Below are 23226 nucleotides of genomic sequence, written 5' to 3' on the forward strand. Positions count from 1 at the left end.
AAAGTGGGAGCGATGTACTGACACGGTGAACTTGATGGGTGGCAAATGTGTTCATCAACTTGGGACGATATTCATCTAAATTTGCCATTTCAGCAGAGATGTTGATACGTACACAGGTTAAGGAATTTCACGCAGGTCCAGGAGCACATTTGTTCTTTCAAGGCACGGAGTGATGGAGTGTATAGAAGCCTCTGCCCTCTACGGCACTACTTACAACCCGACTGACAAAGGAACTTGCATGGTGGAGTTTTGTTTCTTGCAATGGATGAGACGTATTGCATTGTTTGCAGCTTGTAAAAGCCCATGTATAACCTATAACTGTGCAGGGGCTGGCGAGTGCAATGCTGTTGCCTGTTCTCTGATATCTAATAAAAGAACACTTAAACCATCACCGTACCGCTTTAACTAACTCTGCCTGTTAACGTGCCGCAGAAGCATCATCTTAATTCGGATCTTTAAACACCTCAAAATACAGCGCTAACATTTATATAGAGCAACCTTTGGCCCAAGGGCTAGAAGGAAGAGTGGAGGTAGAAAGGTGTAATGTTGGCAGTCTGATTTCACAGGCCTAATTCTCTGCCAGCTTATCTCAGCTAGTGGAGCTTTTAGCCTCTGGGGGAAACCTCCTTGTGCCCTTCCCATATCATCACCTAGACTTGGCTCCTCAACGCAGCATGGAAGGTGCTGCCCTTTGTATTAGGAAGTTAACAGAGGCCATCCAGCCTGTTCAAGAATTGCTTGGTGATAAAGATCAGAGAGTTTTCTTTCTACCCTATTGCACGATACAATAATAATGAAGTTGCTGATTAATCATAGTAATTAATGGCTAATAAACATGGAAAGGAAACAGGATCTTAAGAATTCCAACCCCCCCCCCCCAGGCAGCACAGCGGCGTAGTTAGCACTGCTGCCTCACGGCGCCAAGGACCCGGGTTCGATCCCAGCCCCGGCTCACTGTCCATGTGGGGTTTGCATTCTCCCCTTGTCTGCGTGGGTTTCGCCCCCACAATCCAAAGATGGGTAGGTGGATTTGCCACGCTAAATTGCTCTTTAATTGGGGATTTTTAAAAAAAGAATCATGAGCCCAAACTCACCTTATTTCTGACCCAAGCAGGTTGTATCTAACATATCAAATTACAATATATCCCACAATCTTTTTTTTTAAATACCTAATTTGCATTTGAATAAATCAAAACTGGCTGCTTCCACCAACACCACTGGAGGCCTGTTCCATAGAGTGACCCACTTGCTCTTCAAAGCATCAGGCTCTATTTTATCTCAATGAGTGTGTGGGTTTAAAATCTTGCCTGATACTGTTTCCGAAGATCAGTTTAGAGTTTACCCTTCTTTCCAATGCAGTTTGTGAGCTCTCGTCCGACTGTTTTGGATTATACGGTCCATTAGAATCCTACAGACAGTAAATACATCACCTCAATTTCCGTTTCCAGCAGGAGGATATCCACTGTACATCACTCAATCCAGTCCAATCCCTCAGATCCTGAATGCTGTCTTTTGTATCTTTTCAATAGCTGGGCAAGCAGCAAGTTCTTGCAATGTCGCAGCCAGCAATTCCCATTCCCGGCAAGCACGAGTTTGCTGTTTGTCGGATGTTTCTGCGCAGATTTAGCTGATAACAATGGTGAGGTGCACAACATGTTGGGATGTTCTGACAGATGGGGCTAAGCAAAAATGCAAATTCATTCTCAAAAAACATCAGCCGCACTTCGGAGGAAAAGATGCGAGAAACAAACAGCTCAAAAAAAGTGAGACACACGTCCGCAAAAAATGCATTGAAGTTTAATGGTCTACGTACTTGCAAATTAACAGCACACAGCAGTGATATCAGCCCGACAACCATTAATGGAGCAGTTATTTAGGAAGCTCAGCTGTTGAGGTTCCCAAGGAGAACTGGGTTTTACACTGACCACTGCGGAAAGCTTCACAGTTAACGAAGGTGCTGTCAGGTGCATCTCACCCAACGTTAAAATGTAACACTAGCCCACACAAGGAAGCAGTCATTGGGTAGCAACGGGTTGGCACCATCAGCTGCCGGTGGGTGGGTCCCATGCACTGGCTGGCAGCTTCCAAGTAAACCTGCCGGTCAAGGACAGGCGAGCCAAACACACACGGTGGGACCGTCCAGCACCATCATCAGGTTAAAAACAAGAACATTGTCGAAGAACGTTTCGGCATCCATTCATCTCTAAGGCAGATTGAACCATAACACTTATTTATAACAGCCTCCCCATGCACCCACCCCAACCTAAAAACAAACTCCCACATTTGGACCTCTGTCTTCATCAACGTCACAGCTTACGTCTAACATGAAAGAGGAGGCTGGAATTTTAACAAACATTCCAGTAAGAAACGCTCTGTGTTTGCACTTAAATCGATGCATTTTGAAGAGAGAGACTTTAGAGTGAAGATGTGGGTTAGCAGAATGGCAAGTGCTGACTGAAGGCAAGTTTCAAGCACCTCCACTTCTATTTTTGGGTGGTGGGGGTGGGTGGCATTGCTTTTTTAAATAGATTCCCATGAACAGGAGACTGTATGACCCAAACTAATAAACTGACGATGCTCAAAATATAGGGAAAGCGCCATGGCATCTGGGATTTTCAATATTTATCAAGCGTGGCATGTTCTGCCACTCATCAACGCAAGATAGTAACACTAGCGGTCTAAAGCTCCTAACTAATGGCTTATATTGACATCAGGCCAGGCAGTCCCACCCCACCTTATGGACTCTATCCCCACCCTCCGACACAGAAATTGACCGTAACATACATAGTGGGGCCTGTGACAGCAACATATTCCTGCCCCTCAGTTTAGCAGAACCAATGCTGGTCACGAGGGCTCTTGAAATGGGTGTATTTTTAAAACAAACTGGTGCCCCATCTCACACTCCAGACACAAACATCCCCGACACCTGAAGGGGCCAAGTGCTCAATAGTCCTAGTACTCTCCCCAGAGCGCCAGGTCCCTTTAAAACAAATGGGTGCGTCGAGTTAAACATTCTGCCAAGCACCCACTCCTCCTGCAGATTCTGAGGCACTGTCCAGCAAAGTTAAAGGGCTCCTCCGGCAAATATGAGTTCCAGAGCAGCCTGGATGTCGCCGCCGGTGGCTTGCAAAGCTCGCAGGCTCAGCTCGCTGTCCTGAATCCCCATGTCTCTCAGCTGTTGCAGTTGTGGCTGCCACTGGTTCTGAAAGAGGCAAACATGGCCAGAGTCAAATTTTATTCCCCAATCTGTTCCACTTGGTTGCGAACCAAAGGCAGCAAAGGAACGCAGTTTGACAAAAGATTATAAACAAAGGAGGTTCGACAGGTGCCGTCTTCCATTCCCCGCCCCCTCCAACCCCCCATTATCCGTGTGTGAGACCATCTCAGAGGGTAACTAGGAGTCAGCCAGTTGGTGTGCATGTGGAGACACGGACAGGCCAGAGTGGGCAACGACGGTCGGTTTATTTCCCGAAAAGGACATTAAAAACGACAGTTGGGTTTTTATTACAATTCAATTGTTTCATTGTTCTTTTTAAACTCGGGTGCTTTATTTTCGTCTCACCACTCCACCCCTATACACCCCCCCCCCCCCCCCCCCCCCATGCATGCGCGCTCACACACACCCTTAGACACACTGTCACTGGATTGAGATTAAGGGTATCTAGAGTCAATGTAAAAGGATCAGGATTCACGTGACTGATTTCTCCATGTCTGGTTCAGTGATAGAGGTCAAATGCAGCAGACCAAACTAACATTAGCCCACATGGCACAGACCATGGATCAAATTCACAGCCCGTCCTGATCTGTGATACACAACACCGGGTGAGTGGGGTGTCTCTCCAAAGACGTGAAAACCCCCTCATACTGCACAGCAGCCAGACGTTACTGGAACCTCCTTTAACTTCCAAGAGTGCGAGAAACGCAATTGAAAGCACTAACCTGAAGTGCTGAGATGTTGGAGGCTTGCAGAGCCTGCTGCAGGGCCTGGCTGAATATGTCGTGACTGATCGGGGCAGCTGACGGTATCCCCGAGTTCATCACTGGAGACAGACCTGATGTCGTGCCCTGCGGGGTGAAAAGCCGAGATTGGGGTGGTAAGTGAGGAGGAAGCGGGGAGGTGGAGGGGGGAAGCTGGTGGTCAGATGGGTAAGGCTCACCTGCGTTCCTGTGGTCGGGGTAGCGGCGCTGCTCTCCGGGGTACTGGCTAGGGCCAGCGCAGTGGCCAACTCGCTCTGTGTGATGGGCCGAGGTCCCACTGAGCCACTGTAGCCCAAGGTAGCTGGACGGGAGCCAGAGGCACCGCTTGAAGAAGCACTGCTCCGGGCCTGTGTAGACAACGTGAAGAGTTTTAATAGTTGGTGGCAAAAACTTTTGAGTGTTAAGTGAAGGTGCTGGTAAGCCTGTCAGGACAGTAAGGTTTATACAGCCTTCCATTTTTATCAGCAGCCAGAACCATTCGTTATCAGGACATCAAGGGGGGGGGGGGGGGGGGGGGGGGGGTTGCCTGCAAGATTCTCAACAGAGTACAGTATTGTAGCACAGCGGGTAGCACTGTTGCTCCACAGCTCCAAGGTCCCAGGTTCGATTCCCGGCTTGGGTGACTGTGCGGAGTCTGCATGTTCGCCCCGTGTCTGCGTGGGTTTCCTCCGGGTGCTCCGGTTTCCTCCCACAAGTCCCAAAATACGTGCTTGTTAGGTGAATTGGACACGGGTTAGTTCTCCCTCTGTGTATCCGAACAGGTGCCGGAATGTGGCGGCGAGGGGACTTTCACAGTAACTTCATTGCAGAGCTAATGTAAGCCTACTTGTGACAATAATAAAGATTATTATTAACAGGAACTCCCCTGCTCCCAGCAGAGGCCAGCACAGGAAAAGTGAGTTCAATAATATTGTCAGCCGTGTGAGAAACATATGGTTTGAGCTCCACTCCAAAGATTAAAGCACATCATTTAGGCTGACAATCTCATGTAGTACTGAGGGAACGTTGCAATGTTGGGAGGTGCTGTTTTCCAAATAGGACATTAAAAGGGAGATGACCACGCTTTCAGCCGGGTGCAAAGGATCCGATGGCACTATTTCAAAGAGCTGGGGTGCATGGTGTCCTGGTCAAATTACCTCAATTAAATCACCAAAACCGATTATCAGATCGCCATCCGTTTGCTGTTATGTGGGATCTTGTTGTGTGGAAATCAGCTGCTGCGTTTCCCACAGTACAACAGTGATATGCCTCAAAAGTATTTCACGGTCTAAAAGACAACGTATTCATACACCTTCCTAGCCCACGACCTCTAAAATCCAGAAGGACAAGGCCAGCAAACGTATGGGAACACCACCACCTGGAGGCTCCCCTCCAAGGCACACACCGTCCTGACTTGGAAATATATTGCTGCTCCTTCACTGTCACTGGGTCAAACTCCCACCCTAACAGCACTGTGGGTGGACCTGCACCACTCAGACTGTAAGTCGCTCAAGAAGGCAGCTCACCACGACCTTCTCGAGGGAAATTCAGGACGGGGAATGATTGTTGGTCTAGCCAGCGACACCCACATTGTATGAATGATTTTAAAAATTAAATCTTTCTTTACACAGTAAACTGTGTCATCCTGCACTCAACCAACCAGAATGATCTGGTAAGTGTCATTTCTGTCGACTCGATTTTTTAATAAAAAAGCCAATTACTTTGTGTGCAGATAACGCATTCTTTATAAAAAATAACTATTATTATCGATAGATTGTAAACCTGCAGTAGTTCTTTGATTTTATATTGAAATGAATAGATTATTGGGTCAGTTTTGGTTATTGCGCCCAAACGAAGCACCTAGTCTTGTGCCCGGAATAATGCAACTTCCCGATTAACCGACATTTTTCATTCACTGGCACCACTCATTCCCCAAGCATGCGGGATGACAAAGACTTTACTGTATTGCTGACCACAGATGATCATGCCGCATTGAACACAGCATTTAGTTCATGGAATCAAAATCAACCGTCAACTAAACAGAAGCAGTTAAAACGCACTTCGAATTACACAATATTTTCTGAAAACGAAGTTGCATATTCTTAACAAAACTGTTTTTCCTTCTGACCACATTAGAACGCTCTGCGTCCAGCAGCAACCCTGAGCTATAAACAGCGACGGTGTTTAATTCGATTCGTTTGAATCAGTTTAGGCCGCTTCAGGTGATCAAGGTGCTGCATACACACAGCACTCTCCTCAATTAGCTGGAACGTCACACTTACCTGCTGGAACTCATCCTCATCGTCAGAGAGCCCGTCAAAGAGGAATCCTCCTGGAACATGAAGCGGACAGGAATTGAGGCTTTGATCTATTGACGTCTCCCCCCCCCCCCCCCCAACATAAGCTTATTCAATAGTCGGTGCGCAAATAAGCGGCACATTGGTAACTAAATTCAGCAGAAATGACAAATGTTAAGTGGGTTTGGGGATGCGGTGAAGAGAGCGTGGGGATGGCTCCAAAGCAGAAGACCCCAACCAAAACGGGAACCTACTTTCCCTCTTTTCAGACACCAGGTGTGTGAATTCCAAGATTTTCTGTCCTGGTTTTGTACTTCAAGCTTTATTCCCCTCATTACAAACCTCCTTTCCCAAGAGAAAAGGGCGTGAAAAATGTGTGATAAAAGCAGTGCCAGAAAAATGCAGGACGGTCAAGCTGGGCTACGTTTTAGCGACGATCCCTTGCTGGAAATAAGAGGCCTGGGTCAGCCAGTTTGATGAAGGATCACAGCGTAAATACTAACCTGCCTGGAGTTTTTGCTTTGTAAATCTCACTCTAAACCTCTTTCCCCTACTTTAAGACGCTCTTCAAACCTATTTCTTTGACCTGGAACAATAATGCCACATTTCTGCCTGAATGCTTCTGTGATGCACTTTACTACAATTAAGGAGCTATATAAATTGCAACTTTCTCCAACACCGCAGATGTGGGACTTACCTGGTACCTCACTGTAAGAACTGGATGGGATATTCCTCGAGTTACTAGCGGCTGTCGGCGAAGGGGCCACTCCAGTCACAGAGTGCAGGACCAACACCATCGCATTGACCAGTGCAGGATGTGAGGAAACCAACCTGCAGGGGGGGGGGAAAATCACATACATTAAAGGCCCACACGGCACAGCAAGCAATTAGCAAATGGACTCATGCACAGCTTAATGCAAGTGAATGCTTGGCTGAATGACAAGCACTCTCTCTCTCTCTCTGAAATGAAATGGAAATCGCTTATTGTCACGAGTAGGCTTCAATGAAGTTACTGTGCAAAGCCCCTAGTCGCCACATTCCGGCTCCTGTCCGGGAAGGCTGGTACGGGAATCGAACCGTGCTACTGGCCTGCTTTAAAAGCCAGTGATTTAGCCCAGTCAGCTAAACCAGCCCACCAGGGATCAAGTTGTGGATATATGACCCACACACTGACTTCACAGTATAACCAAGGGTGTCCAAGAGAGTCTGGGATTGTTGTGCTGAGCCATTAGGTCAATGTTAAGCCTGATATATACAGGAGGATGTTAACACTCTCACTGCGGCGCCAAAGCTTCTCTCTCCTTTAAGACAGTTCACTGCCGATTCTGGGAAGTCGCAATCACATGAAAACAGACACTACATTTCAGATCAGTGATATTGTCGACCTGACATGCTGCGTGTAAATAAAAATGTTCGACAGTTACTTCCCATTATCAATGGAACATGTGCAGTACAAGACCAAAGGTTGAAGGAAGAGTCTAGATTGTCAGACTAAACAGAGGCAACTCCAGAACTGGGCAAGAGGAGGTGCTGTGCTCTCTAAACCAGGAGGATTAACAAGAGCAAAACTGCAGCCGAATGAATTCCATTGCCTCAATCCCAGGGGATTTCCAGGCTCGGAGGTCAATTTGCTGGTCCCACCCTGTAGGGAACTATGATCGAAGGAACACAGGGCAGAGACTCTGCACTGATGTAGTCCCGTCACAGTCTGCCTGCCCCCCCCCCCCCCCCCCCCCCCCCACACCACTCTGCAGCTCCCTGCTGGGTACATGCTTATTCTCATGCTTGAATTGTAGTCGTACCCAGCTTTCCCTTGAATCATCACCTCCTGCACACAATTGCTTGTGATAACCATGTCCAAAATGCATTGTATTAGAAGTCACAAAGCCGGCCCATCTAGTACACAATTGCGTGGTCACGCCACGTGGGGAGCGCGCGCTAACAAAGGGGAAATCCACCCCCATGAGTCCCACTGGGTGACTGTTCCATGCTCTTTGAATGGGAGAGGTTCAGATTGACGCTGGGCTGCAGACCCAAGGTCCTCGCAATGGGAGCTCTGCAAACACACAAGCGTTTTCAATATGATTGTCGGGTTTGACATTTACACAGTCAGCACTTACGTGTCCAGTAGGCTTGGGTCAGTGAAGAGCACAAACAAATCTTTGTCCTGCAACACACCTGGATCAAAAATGTTAAGAACACACAAGGTCAGAACTTGCACAAGATTCAGTGGGCTTCACGGGGGATGGGGGATTTTAATCTACATGTCGATTGGTTTAACCAGGTCGGTCAAGGCAACCTTGAGGAGGAGTTTATAGAATGTATCCGCGATAGTTTCCTAGAACAGTATGTAATGGAACCTACGAGGGAACAAGCGGTCCTAGATCTTGTCCTGTATAATGAGACAGGATTGATTCATGATCTCATAGTTAGGGATCCTCTCGGAAGGAGCGATCACAATATGGTGGAATTTAAAATACAGATGGAGGGTGAGAAAGTAAAATCAAATACTAGTGTTTTGTGTTTAAACAAAGGAGATTACAAGGGGATGAGAGAAGAACTAGCTAAGGTAGACTGGGAGCTAAGACTTTATGGTGGAACAGTTGAGGAACAGTGGAGAACCTTCCAAGCGATTTTTCACAGTGCTCAGCAAAGGTTTATACCAACAAAAAGGAAGGACGGAAGAAAGAGGGAAAATCGACCGTGGATATCTAAGGAAATAAGGGAGAGTATCAAATTGAAGGAAAAAGCATATAAAGTGGCAAAGATTGCTGGGAGATTAGAGGACTGGGAAATCTTTAGGGGGCAACAGAAAGCTACTAAAAAAGCTATAAAGAAGAGTAAGATAGAGTATGAGAGTAAACTTGCTCAGAATATAAAAACAGACAGTAAAAGTTTTTACAAATATATAAGACAGAAAAGAGTGGCTAAGGTAAATATTGGCCCTTTAGAGGATGAGAAGGGAGTTTTAATAATGGGAAATGAGGAAATGGCTGAGGAACTGAACAGGTTTTTTGGGTCGGTCTTCACAGTGGAAGACACAAATAACATGCCAGCGACTGATAGAAATGAGGCTATGACAGGTGAGGACCTTGAGAGGATTGTTATCACTAAGGAGGGAGTGATGGGCAAGCTAATGGGGCTAAAGGTAGACAAGTCTCCTGGCCCTGATGGAATGCATCCCAGAGTGCTAAAAGAGATGGCTAGGGAAATTGCAGATGCACTAGTGATAATTTACCGAAATTCATTAGACTCTGGGGTGGTCCCGGTGGATTGGAAATTAGCAAACATGACGCCACTGTTTAAAAAAGGAGGTAGGCAGAAAGCAGGAAATTATAGGCCAGTGAGCTTAACTTCGGTAGTAGGGAATATGCTGGAATCTATCATCAAGGAAGAAATTGCGAGGCATCTGGATAGAAATTGTCCCATTGGGCAGACGCAGCATGGGTTCATAAAGGGCAGGTCATGCCTAACTAATTTAGTGGAATTTTTTGAGGACATTACCAGTGCAGTAGATAACGGGGAACCGATGGATGTGGTATATCTGGATTTCCAGAAAGCCTTTGACAAGGTGCCACACAAAAGGTTGCTGCATAAGATAAAGATGCATGGCATTAAGGGTAAAGTAGTAGCATGGATAGAGGATTGGTTAATTAATAGAAAGCAAAGAGTTGGGATAAATGGGTGTTTCTCTGGTTGGCAATCAGTAGCTAGTGGTGTCCCTCAGGGATCCGTGTTGGGCCCACAATTGTTCACAATTTACATAGATGATTTGGAGTTGGGGACCAAGGGCAATGTGTCCAAGTTTGCAGATGACACTAAGATGAGTGGTAAAGCGAAAAGTGCAGAGGATACTGGAAGTCTGCAGAGGGATTTGGATAGGTTAAGTGAATGGGCTAGGGTCTGGCAGATGGAATACAATGTTGACAAATGTGAGGTTATCCATTTTGGTAGGAATAACAGCAAACGGGATTATTATTTAAACGATAAAATATTAAAGCATGCCGCTGTTCAGAGAGACTTGGGTGTGCTAGTGCATGAGTCACAGAAGGTTGGTTTACAAGTGCAACAGGTGATTAAGAAGGCAAATGGAATTTTGTCCTTCATTGCTAGAGGGATGGAGTTTAAGACTAGGGAGGTTATGTTGCAATTGTATAAGGTGTTAGTGCGGCCACACCTGGAGTATTGTGTTCAGTTTTGGTCTCCTTACTTGAGAAAGGACGTACTGGCGCTGGAGGGTGTGCAGAGGAGATTCACTAGGTTAATCCCAGAGCTGAAGGGGTTGGATTATGAGGAGAGGTTGAGTAGACTGGGACTGTACTCATTGGAATTTAGAAGGATGAGGGGGGATCTTATAGAAACATTTAAAATTATGAAGGGAATAGATAGGATAGATGCGGGCAGGTTGTTTCCACTGGCGGGTGACAGCAGAACTAGGGGACATAGCCTCAAAATAAAGGGAAGTAGATTTAGGACTGAGTTTAGGAGGAACTTCTTCACCCAAAGGGTTGTGAATCTATGGAATTCCTTGCCCAGTGAAGCAGTTGAGGCTCCTTCATTACATGTTTTTAAGGTAAAGATAGATAGTTTTTTGAAGAATAAAGGGATTAAGGGTTATGGTGTTCGGGCCGGAAAGTGGAGCTGAGTCCACAAAAGATCAGCCATGATCTAATTGAATGGCGGAGCAGGCTCGAGGGGCCAGATGGCCTACTCCTGCTCCTAGTTCTTATGTTCACGTCTGAGGTATGGGGTCTGGATCCTGAAAGAGTGACTCGCCAATTTCCCATTTAATTTATTCATCAAAAGTTGTCGATATCTGTGTCTTACCTGGAAGCCTACCATCAGTGAGGCCTTTCCAAATGCATGCATCTCAAATATCCAAGCACAGCCTGTTGCAGGATTTCGCTATGCACAGAACATTGTGTTGTTTATGCACATTAACCAGTGTCAGTCTGACTGGATTACAAGGTTTAACCCTGTTCCAGAAACCAAGTTCACATCCTAATGCAGTACTGAGGGGGTGCTGCATTGTCAAGGGGAATGCCAAAATGATGTTCCATCTTCCTATTCAGGTGTAAGCTAATAATCATCACAGGGAAAAACGGCAGCATGTTTTCCTGATGTCCTGGTCAACATTCCTTACTCAAGCAGCACCGGGGGGGGAATTTATCCGGTGATTTATCACAATGCTGCTTGTGGGATCTTGCATAAACAGCACGTGACAAATAGCAACAGGTCAGATCGAAGATCTGCAGTCCTGTCACATCCAGCCGTGGATGGCGGTGGACAATTAAACTGCAGACGAAGGCTCCACAAATATCCCCATCCTCAGTGACGGGGCAGCCCAGCGCATCAGTGTGAAAGACAAGGCTGAATCATCTTCAACCATCTTCAGCCAGAAGGGCCGAGCGGGTGATCTATCTCAGCCTCCTCCCGAGATGCCCAACATCACAAATGTCAGTCTCCCACCAATTCAATTCACTCCCACGTGATATCAAGAAACTGAAGGCACTGGATACTGCAAAGTCTATGGGCCCTGAAAACACTCCAGCAGTAGTACTGAAGACATTGCTCCAGAACCTGCCTCTAGCCAAGCTGTTTCCAGTACAGCTGCAACACTGGCATCTACTCGGCAATGTGGAAAATTACCCAGGTATATCCTGTATGCCAAAAGCAGGACAAATCCAACCCAGCCAATTACTGCCCTTTCAGACTACTCTCAATCATCAGTAAAGTGATGGAAGGGGTCATCAACAGTGCTATCAAGCTGCACTTACTCAGCAGTAACCTGCTCACGGATGCTCAGTTTGGGTTCCACCAGGGTCACTCAGTTTCTAACCTCATTACAGCCTTGGTTCAAACATGGACAAAGGAGCTGAAGTGAATGCGATTGCCCTGGACATCAAGGCAGCATTTGACCGAGTGTGTGGCTTCAAGAAGCCCTAGCTAAACTGGAGTCACTGGGAATCAGAGAGAAATCTCTCTACTGGTTGGAGTCATACATAGTATTTACAGTGCAGAAGGATGCCATTCGGCCCATCGAGTCTGCACCGGCTCTTGGAAAGAGCACCCTACCCAAGGTCAACACCTCCACCCTCTCCCCATAACCCAGTAACCCTACCCAACACTAAGGGGAATTTTGGACACCAAGGGCAATTTAGCATGGCCAATCTACCTAACCTGCACATCTTTGGACTGTGGGAGGAAACCGGAGCACCCGGAGGAAACCCACGCACACACGGGGAGGATGTGCAGACTCCGCACAGACAGTGACCCAAGCTGGAATCAAACCTGGGACCCTGGCGCTGTTAAGCAATTGTGCTATCCACAATGCTACCGTGCTGCCTGGCACAAAGGAAGATGGTTGTGGTTGTTGGAGGTCAATCATCTTAGCTCCAGGACATCACTGCAGGAGTTCCTCAAGGTAGTGTCCGAGGCCCAACCACGTTCAATTGCTTCTCCAGTTACCTTCGCTAAAGTGCAGAAGGGGGATATTCGTCAGATATTGAAGCAGCCCATATCCATATACACAGACTTGTACAATATTCAAGCCTGGGCTGATAAATAGCAGTAACATTCACACACACAAAAATGGCAGTGAATGACCAACTCCTGTAAGAGAATGGAACCATCTCCTCTTGCCATTCAGTGGAATTTTCAAAACTGACTTCCCTACTCTCGATATCCTGCGGGTTCCCATTGACCAGAAACTGAATTGGACTTGCCATATAAATACTGTGGCTACAAGAGCAGGTCAGATGCTGGGAATTCTGTGGCAGGTAACTAGCCTCCTAACTCGCCAAAGTCTGTCCATCATCTACAAATTACAAATCAGGGGCGAAATTCTCTGACCCCCCGCAGGGTTGGAGAATCGCCGGGGCCGCCGAAAATCCCGCCCCCGCCGTGGCAGAAATTCTCCGCCACCCGGCAATTGGCGGGGGCGGGAATCGCGCCACGTCGAGCGGCGAGCCCCCTGCGGTGATTCTCCGGCTCGTGATGGGCCGAAGTCCCGCCGCTGGGAGGCCTCTCCCGCCGCCGAGGTTTGAACCACCTCTGGCGGCGGCGGGATCGGCGGCGCGAGCAGGCCCCCGGGGGGGGGGGGGGGGGGGGGGGGGGGGGAGGCGCGGGGCGATCGGACCCCGGGGGATGCCCCCACGGTCGCCAGGCCCGCGATCGGGGCCCACCGATCGGTGGGCAGGCCAGTGCCATGGGGGCACTCTTTCTCTTCCGCCGCCGCCACGGCCTCCACCATGGTGGAGGTAGAAGAGAATCCCCCAGCACGCATGCGCCGGTGGTGACGTCAGCGGCAGCACCACCGGCGCATGCGCAAACCGGTGAAGGCCTTTCGGCCAGCCCCGGGCCTGAAAGGCTGCTGGTGCCGGTTTTCGCGCCAGTCAACGTGGTGCTAACCGCTCCGGCGCGGGCCTAGCCCACAAAGGTGCGGAGAATTCCGCACCTTTGGGGACGCCCGACGCCGGAGTGGTTGGCGCCACTCCCCTACGCCAGGACCCCCCGCCCCGCCGGGTAGGGGAGAATCCCGGCCCAGGAGTGTGATAGAATACTCTCCACTTGCCTGGATGAGCACAACTCCAACAACACTCGAGATTCCACACCATCCAGGACAAAACAAACATTCACCCCCTCCACCAGCGAGGTACAGTGGCAGCCGTGTGTACCATCTACAAGATGCAGTGATGCAATTCACCGGGGTTCCTTTGACAGCATCTTCCAAACCATCAACCTCTGCCACCTAGAAGGACAAGGTCAGCAGATGCAATGGGAACGCCACCACCTGCACATTCCCCTCAAGTCACACACTGTCCTGACTTGGGAATATATCGCAGTTCCTTCAGTCGCTGGGTCACAATTGTGATATACATCCAGGTTAGGACACTGTGATGAAGTGAATCTCCTGTAGAATGACTGCCAAGTGGCAAGGAAACCACTTAACAGCGAGTAGCAACGATCTCTCAAACTCACCTAAAGCAATGGGGTCATTGCTGAGACCCGGAGTGGCAACAATGATCTGATCCAGCGATTCCTTGTTGGCTAACATCTTGAAAACCTGCAATTTGATAAAGTGGGTTGAGAGAGAACTCAGAGCGTGACAAACACACTGGCAGAACCTATTCATTAGCCTCCCAAACTGCCAAAACATTTACTGCTTCTAGTTCCTTTGTGTAAATTTACAGTGTTGGCCAGCAAACCGAGATTTATAGCATCTTTCTTCACTGCTTTCCGGGCCGGGGTGTGTCACGTGGGTGAAGCAACATTTATTCCGTTTCAACTAGAGCAAAATACTGCTGGGAATCATTCTCTGGAGGAATTCATTGGATTCCAATTTCACGCACAGTTCACTCGTGAAATGCAGCACAGATGTGAAATCTGATCAATGTGGCAAATTAGATTTGAGCTGCAGCTTCTGTCCACAGCTTGCCGCGTGCAACAAGAAAAGGTTTCAAAAAGCCTGCTGCTTTATTTCACTGTATGGTCCTTGTTGGAGCACCGAGTATGGGATCAACATCCTCTCTGCACTCCTTTAACACAATTATAAACAAAAAAGAGTAAACAGCAGGACCAACAGAACAAAAGACACAAGTCTAACTTCGAATGGTGTTGGTCTTTGGGGTTTCTTGGCTGGCGGCGGGTAGGGCTCAAGCGATTTGGGGACCTCTTTTTGGGGGGGCAGTTTGTCGAGTTTAGAGGAATTGGAAGAGAAGTATGAGCTGCCCAGCGGGAATGGGTTCCGGTACTTACAGGTCCAGGATTGCATCAGGAAGCAGGTGCTGTCCAATCCCCACCTGCAGCCCCTGGGGTTGCAGGGCAAGGTGGTGTCGAAACCAGGAGTTGACGGGGGCAGGGTGCCGGAGATTTATAATGAGTTAATGGACTGGGAGGGAGCCCCGATAGGAGACGGCAAGCGGAAGTGGGAGGTTTTGCGAAGGGTGAATGTATTCTCTTTGTGTGCATAGGGTGCGTTGGCAGAATGAGTAGGTTCTTTGAGGGTGTGGAGGGCAGGTGTGGGCGATGCCCGGGCAGGCCCGCAGGCCATGCCCACATGTTTTGGGCATGTCCGAAGCTGAAGGGGTTTTGGCAGGGGTTCGCAGACGTAATGTCTGAGGTGCTGAAGGTGAAGACGACCCAGAGTCCAGAAGTGGCGATTTTCGTGGTGTCGGAAGACCCGGGAGTCCAGGGTCGAGAGAGGCCGACATCTTGGCCTTTGCCTCCCTGGTAGCCCAGACAGATTTTCTCCTTATATGGCTCAGTGTCAAATTGTTTGATAATGCTCTTGTGAAGTGCTTTGGCTATTAAAGCACTAACAAGTGGTTATTGGTTAACAGGTTCATTAATAATAATGAAGGAATCAAGCTCCAAACACCCAGTGCTCCTTGGAGAGGGTACGGAGCCATACAGACCACAAGGGTTTGATCTCTGGTCTTTTGTAAGCTGTTAGTGGCAGGAGCAGCCAATGCCAACCCAGCATGAAGGTGGGCAGGAAAAATAATTAACCCATTCATTATTATTCAGCAACTCCCACTGGTAGGTTCAGGGTAGGACAAGGCTGGGCTTAGCTGCAATGCTCCCACAGTCAAAGGGCTTGACATTCGGCCCCTCGAGTCTGCACCGACCCTCTGAAAGAGCACTCTCCCTAGTCCTACAAGTCTGCCCAAATCCCACAACCTCGCGCACTGATCATGGCCAATCCCCCCCAACCTAGAAATCTTTGGACTGTGGGAGCAAAGCGCAGCACCCGGAGGAAATCAACGCAGACATGGGGAGAACGGGCAGATTCCCCACAGTCACCCGAGGCCAGAATTGAACCCGGGTGCCCATGATCTGAGGCAGCAGTGCTAACCACTGTGCCACCCACCATCGGACCTTCACTGTTCAGACTCAGCCACCGTGTGCCAGACAATCAGATGAGGCAGCGGAGGTCAATGAGCAGCCAGAGCCTGGTAGGAAAGGAGAGCCAGTTCAGAAAGGGGAAGCGGACTAAGAGCCATGGTTCTGGAGATTTCCACTTACCGCTTCCCTGTAGGCTGGGCTGGCATGCAGTGCTGCCTGGAGTACACGGAACTCCCGAGCTGCGGCTGCCTGGTCGACGGGCTCTGCGGAGGAGAAATGCGTCAGTACGCGCCATAACATGCAGCTCAAATGCACAATGTGCCCAAATGTGCTTTCCCAGCCAACTCTATTGCTCCCGATTCCCCTGCCACCATGCATCCAGGGAGTGAAGCCACGTGCTCCTGGTTAATCCCGGTGCAGAGCAGACTAAAAGCCGGAATCCCATATCACCACGCACTGTTCTCAAACTACTAGCAATCTGCTTCCAAACCAGGTCCCAACCACAAGGACCATTTGGGGCAGCTCGTCCCAGTTCACTAAATCCTTCCTGATTTTGCTTCGAACTCAAATCTTCACACCCCGTGCCAGCCTGGCCCATCTGCAAATATTGTTCCAGGCTTATATTCTTTACTCAGTTAAGTCGTTTTGGTCTGTTTCTAGTTTCTCCTTTCGAGGCTGAAGAACCCTGTCCCACATCATAATTAGGATAAGTGTGAGGTTATTCATTTTGGAAGCAAAAAACAGGAATGCAGATTACTACCTGAATGGTTGTAAATTGAGAGGGGAGTGTGCAGCGGGACCTGGGTGTCCTTGTGCACCAGTTGCTGAAGGTAAGCATGCAGGTGCAGCAGGCGGTAAAGAAGGCTAATGGTATGTTGGCCTTCATTGCGAGAGGTTTTGAGTATAGAAGCAGGGATGTGTTGCTGAAATTATACAGGGCCTTGGAGAGGCCACACTTGGGAGTATTGTGGGCAGTTTTGGTCTCCTTTTCTGAGGAAGGATGTTCTTGCTCTCGAGGGTGTGCAGCGAAGGTTTACCAGACTGATTCCAGGGATGGCAGGACTGTCATATGAGGAGAGATTGACTAGGTTAGGATTGTTCTCACTGGAGTTCAGAAGATTTAAAAAAATATATTTTTTATTCTCCTGCTTTTCACATTTTATCCCAAATTTACACCCCCCAACAATAAACAATAGTCAGTAACAAATATATCAATCCCCATATCAATAACAACGATCCCACCCTCCTACCAAACCAACACCGATGTACCCCCCCCCCCCCCCCCCCCGCGCCCCTATCCTGCACATTTTTGGACTGTGGGAGGAAACTGTGACACCCGGAGGAAACCCACGAAGACACAGACAAACTCCACACAGTCTCCCAAGACCGGAATTGAACCCGGGTCCCTTGCACTGCGAGGCAGCAGTGCTAACCACCGTGCTGCCGTGTTCGCTGAATGCTTCTCATCGCTCCTTAAATAAGGAGATCCCTCTGGCCATGGCGCTCAGGGAGACGGGGAGGTGGAGGGGCCCGGTGCGGGGTGGGGAGGAGCACCGAATGTCGCTGTATGCAGATGACTTGCTGCTGTATGTAGCAGACCCGGTGGGGGGAATGCCGGAGGTGATGGAGATTCTTGCTGAGTTTGGGAGTTTCTCGGACTAAGTTGAACCTAAGCAAGAGTGAGCTGTTTGTTGTACACCTGGGAGATCAGGAGGAGGGGATTGGTAGGCTCCCGCTAAAAAGGGCAGGGAGGAGTTTTAGATACCTGGGGGTTCAGGTGGCTAGGAGTTGGGGGACTTTGCATAAGCTTAATTTTACTAGGTTGGTGGAGCAGATGGAGGAGTTTAAAAGGTGCCGCTGTCGGGTAAAGTACAGTCCGTTAAAATGACGGTGCTCCCGAGGTTTTTGTTTTTGTTTCAGTGCCTCCCCAATTTCATTCCGAGGGCCTTTTTTAGGAGGGTGAACAGCAGCATTCGGGGATTTGTTTGGGCGCACGGGACTCCGAGGGTGAGGAGGGTCTTTTTGGAGTGGGGCAGGGATAGAGGGGGGCTGGCGCTGCCCAACCTCTCTGGGTACTATTGGGCGGCTAATGTCTCGATGGTATGCAAGTGGGTAATGGAGGGGGAGGGGGCAGCATGGAAACGGATGGAGATGGCGTCCTGTGGAGGCATGAGCCTGAAGACACTGGCAACGGCACCGTTGCCGCTCCCTCCAACAAGGTACACTATGAGCCCGGTGGTGGCGGCTACCCTCCAAGATTTGGGGGCAGTGGAGGCGACACAGGGGGGGAAGTGGGGGGCTCAGTGGAGGCCCCGCTGCGGGGGAACCACCGGTTTGTCCCAGGGAACATTGATGGCGGGTTCCTGGGGTGGCACAGGGCGGGCATAAGGAAGTTGGGAGACCTGTTCATTGACGGGAGGTTTGCGAGCCTGGGTGAGCTGGAGGAGAAGTTTGAGCTCCCCCCAGGGAATATGTTCAGGTACCTTCAGGTCAAGGCGTTTGCTAGGCAGCAGGTGGAGGGGTTCCCTTCGCTGCCCCCGCGGGGGGTAAGGGATAGGGTGCTTTCGGGGGTGTGGGTCGGGGATGGGAAGGTGTCTGACATCTACCAGGTGATTCAGAAGGTAGAGGAGGCGTCGGTAGAGGAGCTGAAGGCTAAGTGGGAAGTGGAGCTGGGGGAGCAGATTGAGGAGGGGACATGGGCTGACACCCTGGAGAGGGTGAACTCCTCCTCTTCATGTGCAAGACTTAGCCTCATCCAGTTCAAGGTACTGAACAGGGCTCATATGTCCGGGACGAGGATGAGCAGGTTTTTTGGGGGCGAGGACAGGTGCATTAGGTGTTCAGGGAGCCCAGCGAACCATGCCCATATGTTTTGGGCATGCCCGGCACTGGGGAATTCTGGCAGGGGGTGGCGAGGACGGTGTCGAGGGTGGTAGGGTCAAGCCAGGCTGGGGACTCGCAATATTTGGGGTGGTGCCGGGAGTGCAGGATGCGAAAAAGGCCGGTGTTTTGGCCTTTGCGTCCCTAGTAGCCCGGCGGAGGATCTTGTTGCAATGGAAAGATGCGAGGCCCCCCAAGCGTGGAGACCTGGATCAATGACATGGCGGGATTCATTAAGCTCGAGAAGGTCAAATTCGCCCTGAGGGGGTCGGTACAAGGGTTCTTTAGGCGGTGGCAGCCTTTCCTCGACTTTCTGGCTCAGAGATAGGGAACTAGGTCAGCGGCAGCAGCAACCCGGGGGGGGGGTTCATTATATGCGTTGTTATGGGTGCCGGGGGGTGTTTATTATTGTTCTGTTGTTATACATTTTTCAAAAATCTCAATAAAAATTATTATTTTTAAATAAGGAGATCAAAACTACACACAGTAACCCGGATGTGGTCTCACTAAAGCCCTGTACAGCTGCAGTAACACATTTATATTACATTTCCCTTGCAATAAATACCAATGTGACATTTGCCGCCCTAATCACTTGCTCCACATGCATATGAACATTGTGATTCCTGTGTCAGGACACCCAGCTCCTTCTGTACTGTCAAGCTCCGCAGTCTCTCTACATTCAGATAATATACTGCTTTTTCTATTCTTTCTGCCAAAGTTCACATTTTTCCACATCTGTCAAATGTCTGCCCACTCACTTAACCTGTTTATATATCCCCTTGCAGATGTCTTATGTCTTTTGACAACTTACTTTCCTACCTATCGTTGTGTCGTCAGCAAATATAGCAACCATATCTTCTGTCCCTTCATCCAAATCATTCATTGTAAATAGCCCCCAGCAGTGACACTCCACTAGTCACGGTCTCCCAACTCAAAAATGATCAATTTATCCCTACTTCTGTTAGCACCCTCTGGGTAAAGTTTCTCTTGAATTCCCCCATTGGATTTATTGGTGCAATGATGTATAAACAACAAATCATTTTCCAAACCGGTTTTCTGTTCCGGTTCCGGCCATGACTTCCTCAGGACCTGGATTGTGGAGCCAGCCTGAATCCCATAGAAATCCAGTGTCTGCTCATCTTTCAGCTTCCGCCCACAGTACACCAGCTCTGCAAAATAAATCAAATCAAATCAACCAGGGTGGCAACAAACCGTTGGCGTGCTGCACTCGAATGTAGGCATATGCCAATCGGACAAGCGTAGGAACAGCAACAGCACCAGTTGTGGCCGGGACTCTTCGCTCAGTCAGGAGGTTGTGGGTTCAAGTCCCACAGGGGGACAACAACTTGTATTTACACAACTTTCAAATTCAACACATCAGCCAGGACAGGAGAGAGCAGGTCAGGGGGCAAGGTGTTGGGTCGGGGGCAAGGTGTTGGGTCGGGGGCAAGGTGTTGGGTCAGGGGGCAAGGTGTTGGGTCAGGGGGCAAGGTGTTGGGTCAGGGGGCAAGGTGTTGGGTCAGGGGGCAAGGTGTTGGGTCAGGGGGCAAGGTGTTGGGTCAGGGGGCAAGGTGTTGGGTCAGGGGGCAAGGTGTTGGGTCAGGGGGCAAGGTGTTGGGTCAGGGGGCAAGGTGTTGGGTCGGGGGGCAAGGTGTTGGGTCGGGGGCAAGGTGTTGGGTCAGGGCAAGGTGTTGGGTCAGGGCAAGGTGTTGGGTTATCCCCTCCCAACCCCTTCGCCCTCTCCTCCCACCACTTCTCCCTCCTCCCCCCGTCACTCTCTCCCCTCCCTATCGTCGGTCACTCACTCCTCCTCCACCCCCTCTCAGTCACTCCTCCTCCCTCCCCCCCCACCCCGTCAGTCACTCATCCTCCCTCCCCACACCCCCTCTGAATCACTCCTCCCCCCTCAGTCACTCCTCCCACTCCCCCCACCCCCTCTGTCACTCCTCCCTACCCTCCCCCACCCCTTGTCACTCCTCCTCCCTCCCCCTCTCAGTCACTCCTCCCTCCCCCTCTCAGTCACTCCTCCTCCCTCCCCACACCCCCTCTGAATCACTCCTCCACCCCCCTCAGTCACTCCTCCCCCCCCACCCCCTCAGTCACTCCTCCCTACCCAACCCCACCCCTTGTCACTCCTCCTCCCTCCCCCTCTCAGTCACTCCTCCTCCCTCCCCCCTCTATCACTCCTCCTCCCTCCCTCCCCCTCTGTCACTCCTCCTCCCTCCCCCTGTCACTCCTCCTCCCTCCCCCCTGTCACTCCTCCTCCCTCCCCCCCGTCACTCCTCCTCCCTCCCCCCCACTAACCCCTCTGTCACTCCTCCTCCCTCCCCCCCACTAACCCCTCTGTCACTCCTCCTCCCTCCCCCCCACCAACCCCTGTCACTCCTCCTCCCTCCCCCCACCCCAGTCACTCCTCCTCCCTCCCCCCACCCCAGTCACTCCTCCTCCCTCCCCCACCCCCTGTCGCTCCTCCTCCCTCCCCCCACTGTCACTCCTCCTCCCTCCCCACCCCCACTGTCACTCCTCCTCCCTCCCCACCCCCAGTCACTCCTCCTCCCTCCCCACCCCCACTCCTCCTCCCTCCCCACCCCCACTCCTCCTCCCTCCCCACCCCCACTCCTCCTCCCTCCCCCCCCCCACTCCTCCTCCCTCCCCACCCCCACTCCTCCTCCCTCCCCCCCACCAACCCCTGTCACTCCTCCTCCCTCCCCCCCCACCCCAGTCACTCCTCCTTCCTCCCCACCCCCACTGTCACTCCTCCTCCCTCCCCACCCCCAGTCACTCCTCCTCCCTCCCCCCACACTGTCACTTCTCCTCCCTCCCTCCCCTCTCACCCATTCCTCACCCTCCCCTCTCACCCATTCCTCACCCTCCCCCCTCACCCATTAACTCGGGCGCGGCGGCGGCTCCGGGCAGTTTCTGGACGATCAGCTCCTTCAGGGCGGAGATACGGACCCCGCCGCCAGGGCCCTGCTGCAGGCCCTCGGGCAGCGGCAGCAGCAACTTGGGGGCCCGCGGCTGCTCGGCCAGTTTGACGGCGATCACCTCCGGCCGCATCGTCACCGCGAAGCCTGCGGCCTGGGCCCGGTTCCCATGGAGACCGAGCGGAAGTGACGCCGGTTTCGCTGTGTCACCAAACCGGAAATAGCCCTGCACAGAAAATAAAAATTAATAAAAAGTTCAAAAAGAACCCGAATTAGATCATGTTTGTCCCCGAGGCCGGCGTGGGGAATCATTAATCTGAAAATTCATCAGTTTTATTACCATTTTTAATCGAATCAGGCTGGAACTACAAATTCCACAATGCATGGCGAATGGTCCTTGTTGTTGCCAACCCTCCCGGTTTGCCCGGGAGTCTCTCCCATTGTCTAGATAAGTCTCCAGCTTCTTTATTTGTCACATTGTCAGTCTCCTTGCCTTTTGCACCGTGAAATCTCTTTATTTTAACCTGTCCTGGCCCTCCACTGTATCACAAACTTCTTTTGTTTTTTTTCTCCCTTTTATTTACTTGACATCTGTGTGAGATTTCAATATTTTTCCCCAATTCTGATGAAAGGTCACGGCCCTGAGCTATTAACTCTGTTTCGCTATCTGCGGATGCTGCCGTACCTGCTGAGCTCAACAATTTCTGTGAGAATGCCACAATGTCACTTTTTAAAAAATTTATAGTTGAGAGGAACAAAAGCCTTCAGTTAGGCCGATAGCTTCACAAGGCCAGGGTTGTTTTCAAAGAGGCCACGCAGAGGAGATCTGATAGAGATGTTCAAAATGTTGAGGGGGGCCTGGACAGAATGGATAAAGAAAGGTTGTTTGCGGCAGCACGGTGGCGCAGTGGGTTAGCACTGCTGCCTCACGGCGCCGAGGTCCCAGGTTCGATCCCGGCTCTGGGTCACTGTCCGTCTGGAGTTTGCACATTCTCCCCGTGTCTGCGTGGGTTTCGCCCCCACAACCCAGAAATGTGCAAGCTAGGTGGATTGGCCACGCTAAATAGCCCCTTAATTGGAAAAGATGAATTGGGTAATCTAAATTTATAACAAAATCGGACACCAATATAAGGTGATTGATAAAAGGTGATATGAGGGAACATATATTTTACACAGTGAGATTTGTAAGAATGTGGTTCTAAGGTGCTTCAGTCATGTGGCTAAATTGGAGAAACGGGCTGTTCTGGTAAAAGAATTAAGAGAAGATTTGAAAGAAGTCTTCAAAATCATGAGAGATTTGGAGGGGACAGATAGGGAAATTC

General features: G+C 50.3%; 1 protein-coding gene across 2 annotated transcripts; it reads right to left on the reverse strand.

Moving 5' to 3' along the window:
* Positions 1-1780: 1780 nt before the first annotated feature.
* Positions 1781-22304, reverse strand: ubl7a (ubiquitin-like 7a (bone marrow stromal cell-derived)). 2 transcript variants are annotated; one of them, XM_038784199.1, is made up of 11 exons: positions 22245-22304; positions 21863-22130; positions 20030-20149; positions 16281-16363; positions 14235-14319; positions 8375-8432; positions 6952-7085; positions 6240-6289; positions 4158-4325; positions 3940-4065; positions 1781-3202 (listed from the first exon to the last, which is right to left on the reverse strand). In XM_038784199.1, the coding sequence occupies exons 1-11, from the start codon at positions 22287-22289 to the stop codon at positions 3065-3067; spliced, it is 1275 nt and encodes a 424-aa protein (XP_038640127.1). In that variant the 5' UTR covers positions 22290-22304; the 3' UTR covers positions 1781-3064. The 2 variants fall into 2 exon arrangements, with proteins under 2 accessions (XP_038640127.1, XP_038640128.1); XM_038784200.1 differs by lacking the exon at positions 3940-4065.
* Between the last annotated feature and the right edge of the window lie 922 nt (positions 22305-23226).

This window comes from Scyliorhinus canicula, chromosome 24 (genome assembly GCF_902713615.1).
Source record: "Scyliorhinus canicula chromosome 24, sScyCan1.1, whole genome shotgun sequence".
NCBI classification, from domain to species: domain Eukaryota; kingdom Metazoa; phylum Chordata; class Chondrichthyes; order Carcharhiniformes; family Scyliorhinidae; genus Scyliorhinus; species Scyliorhinus canicula.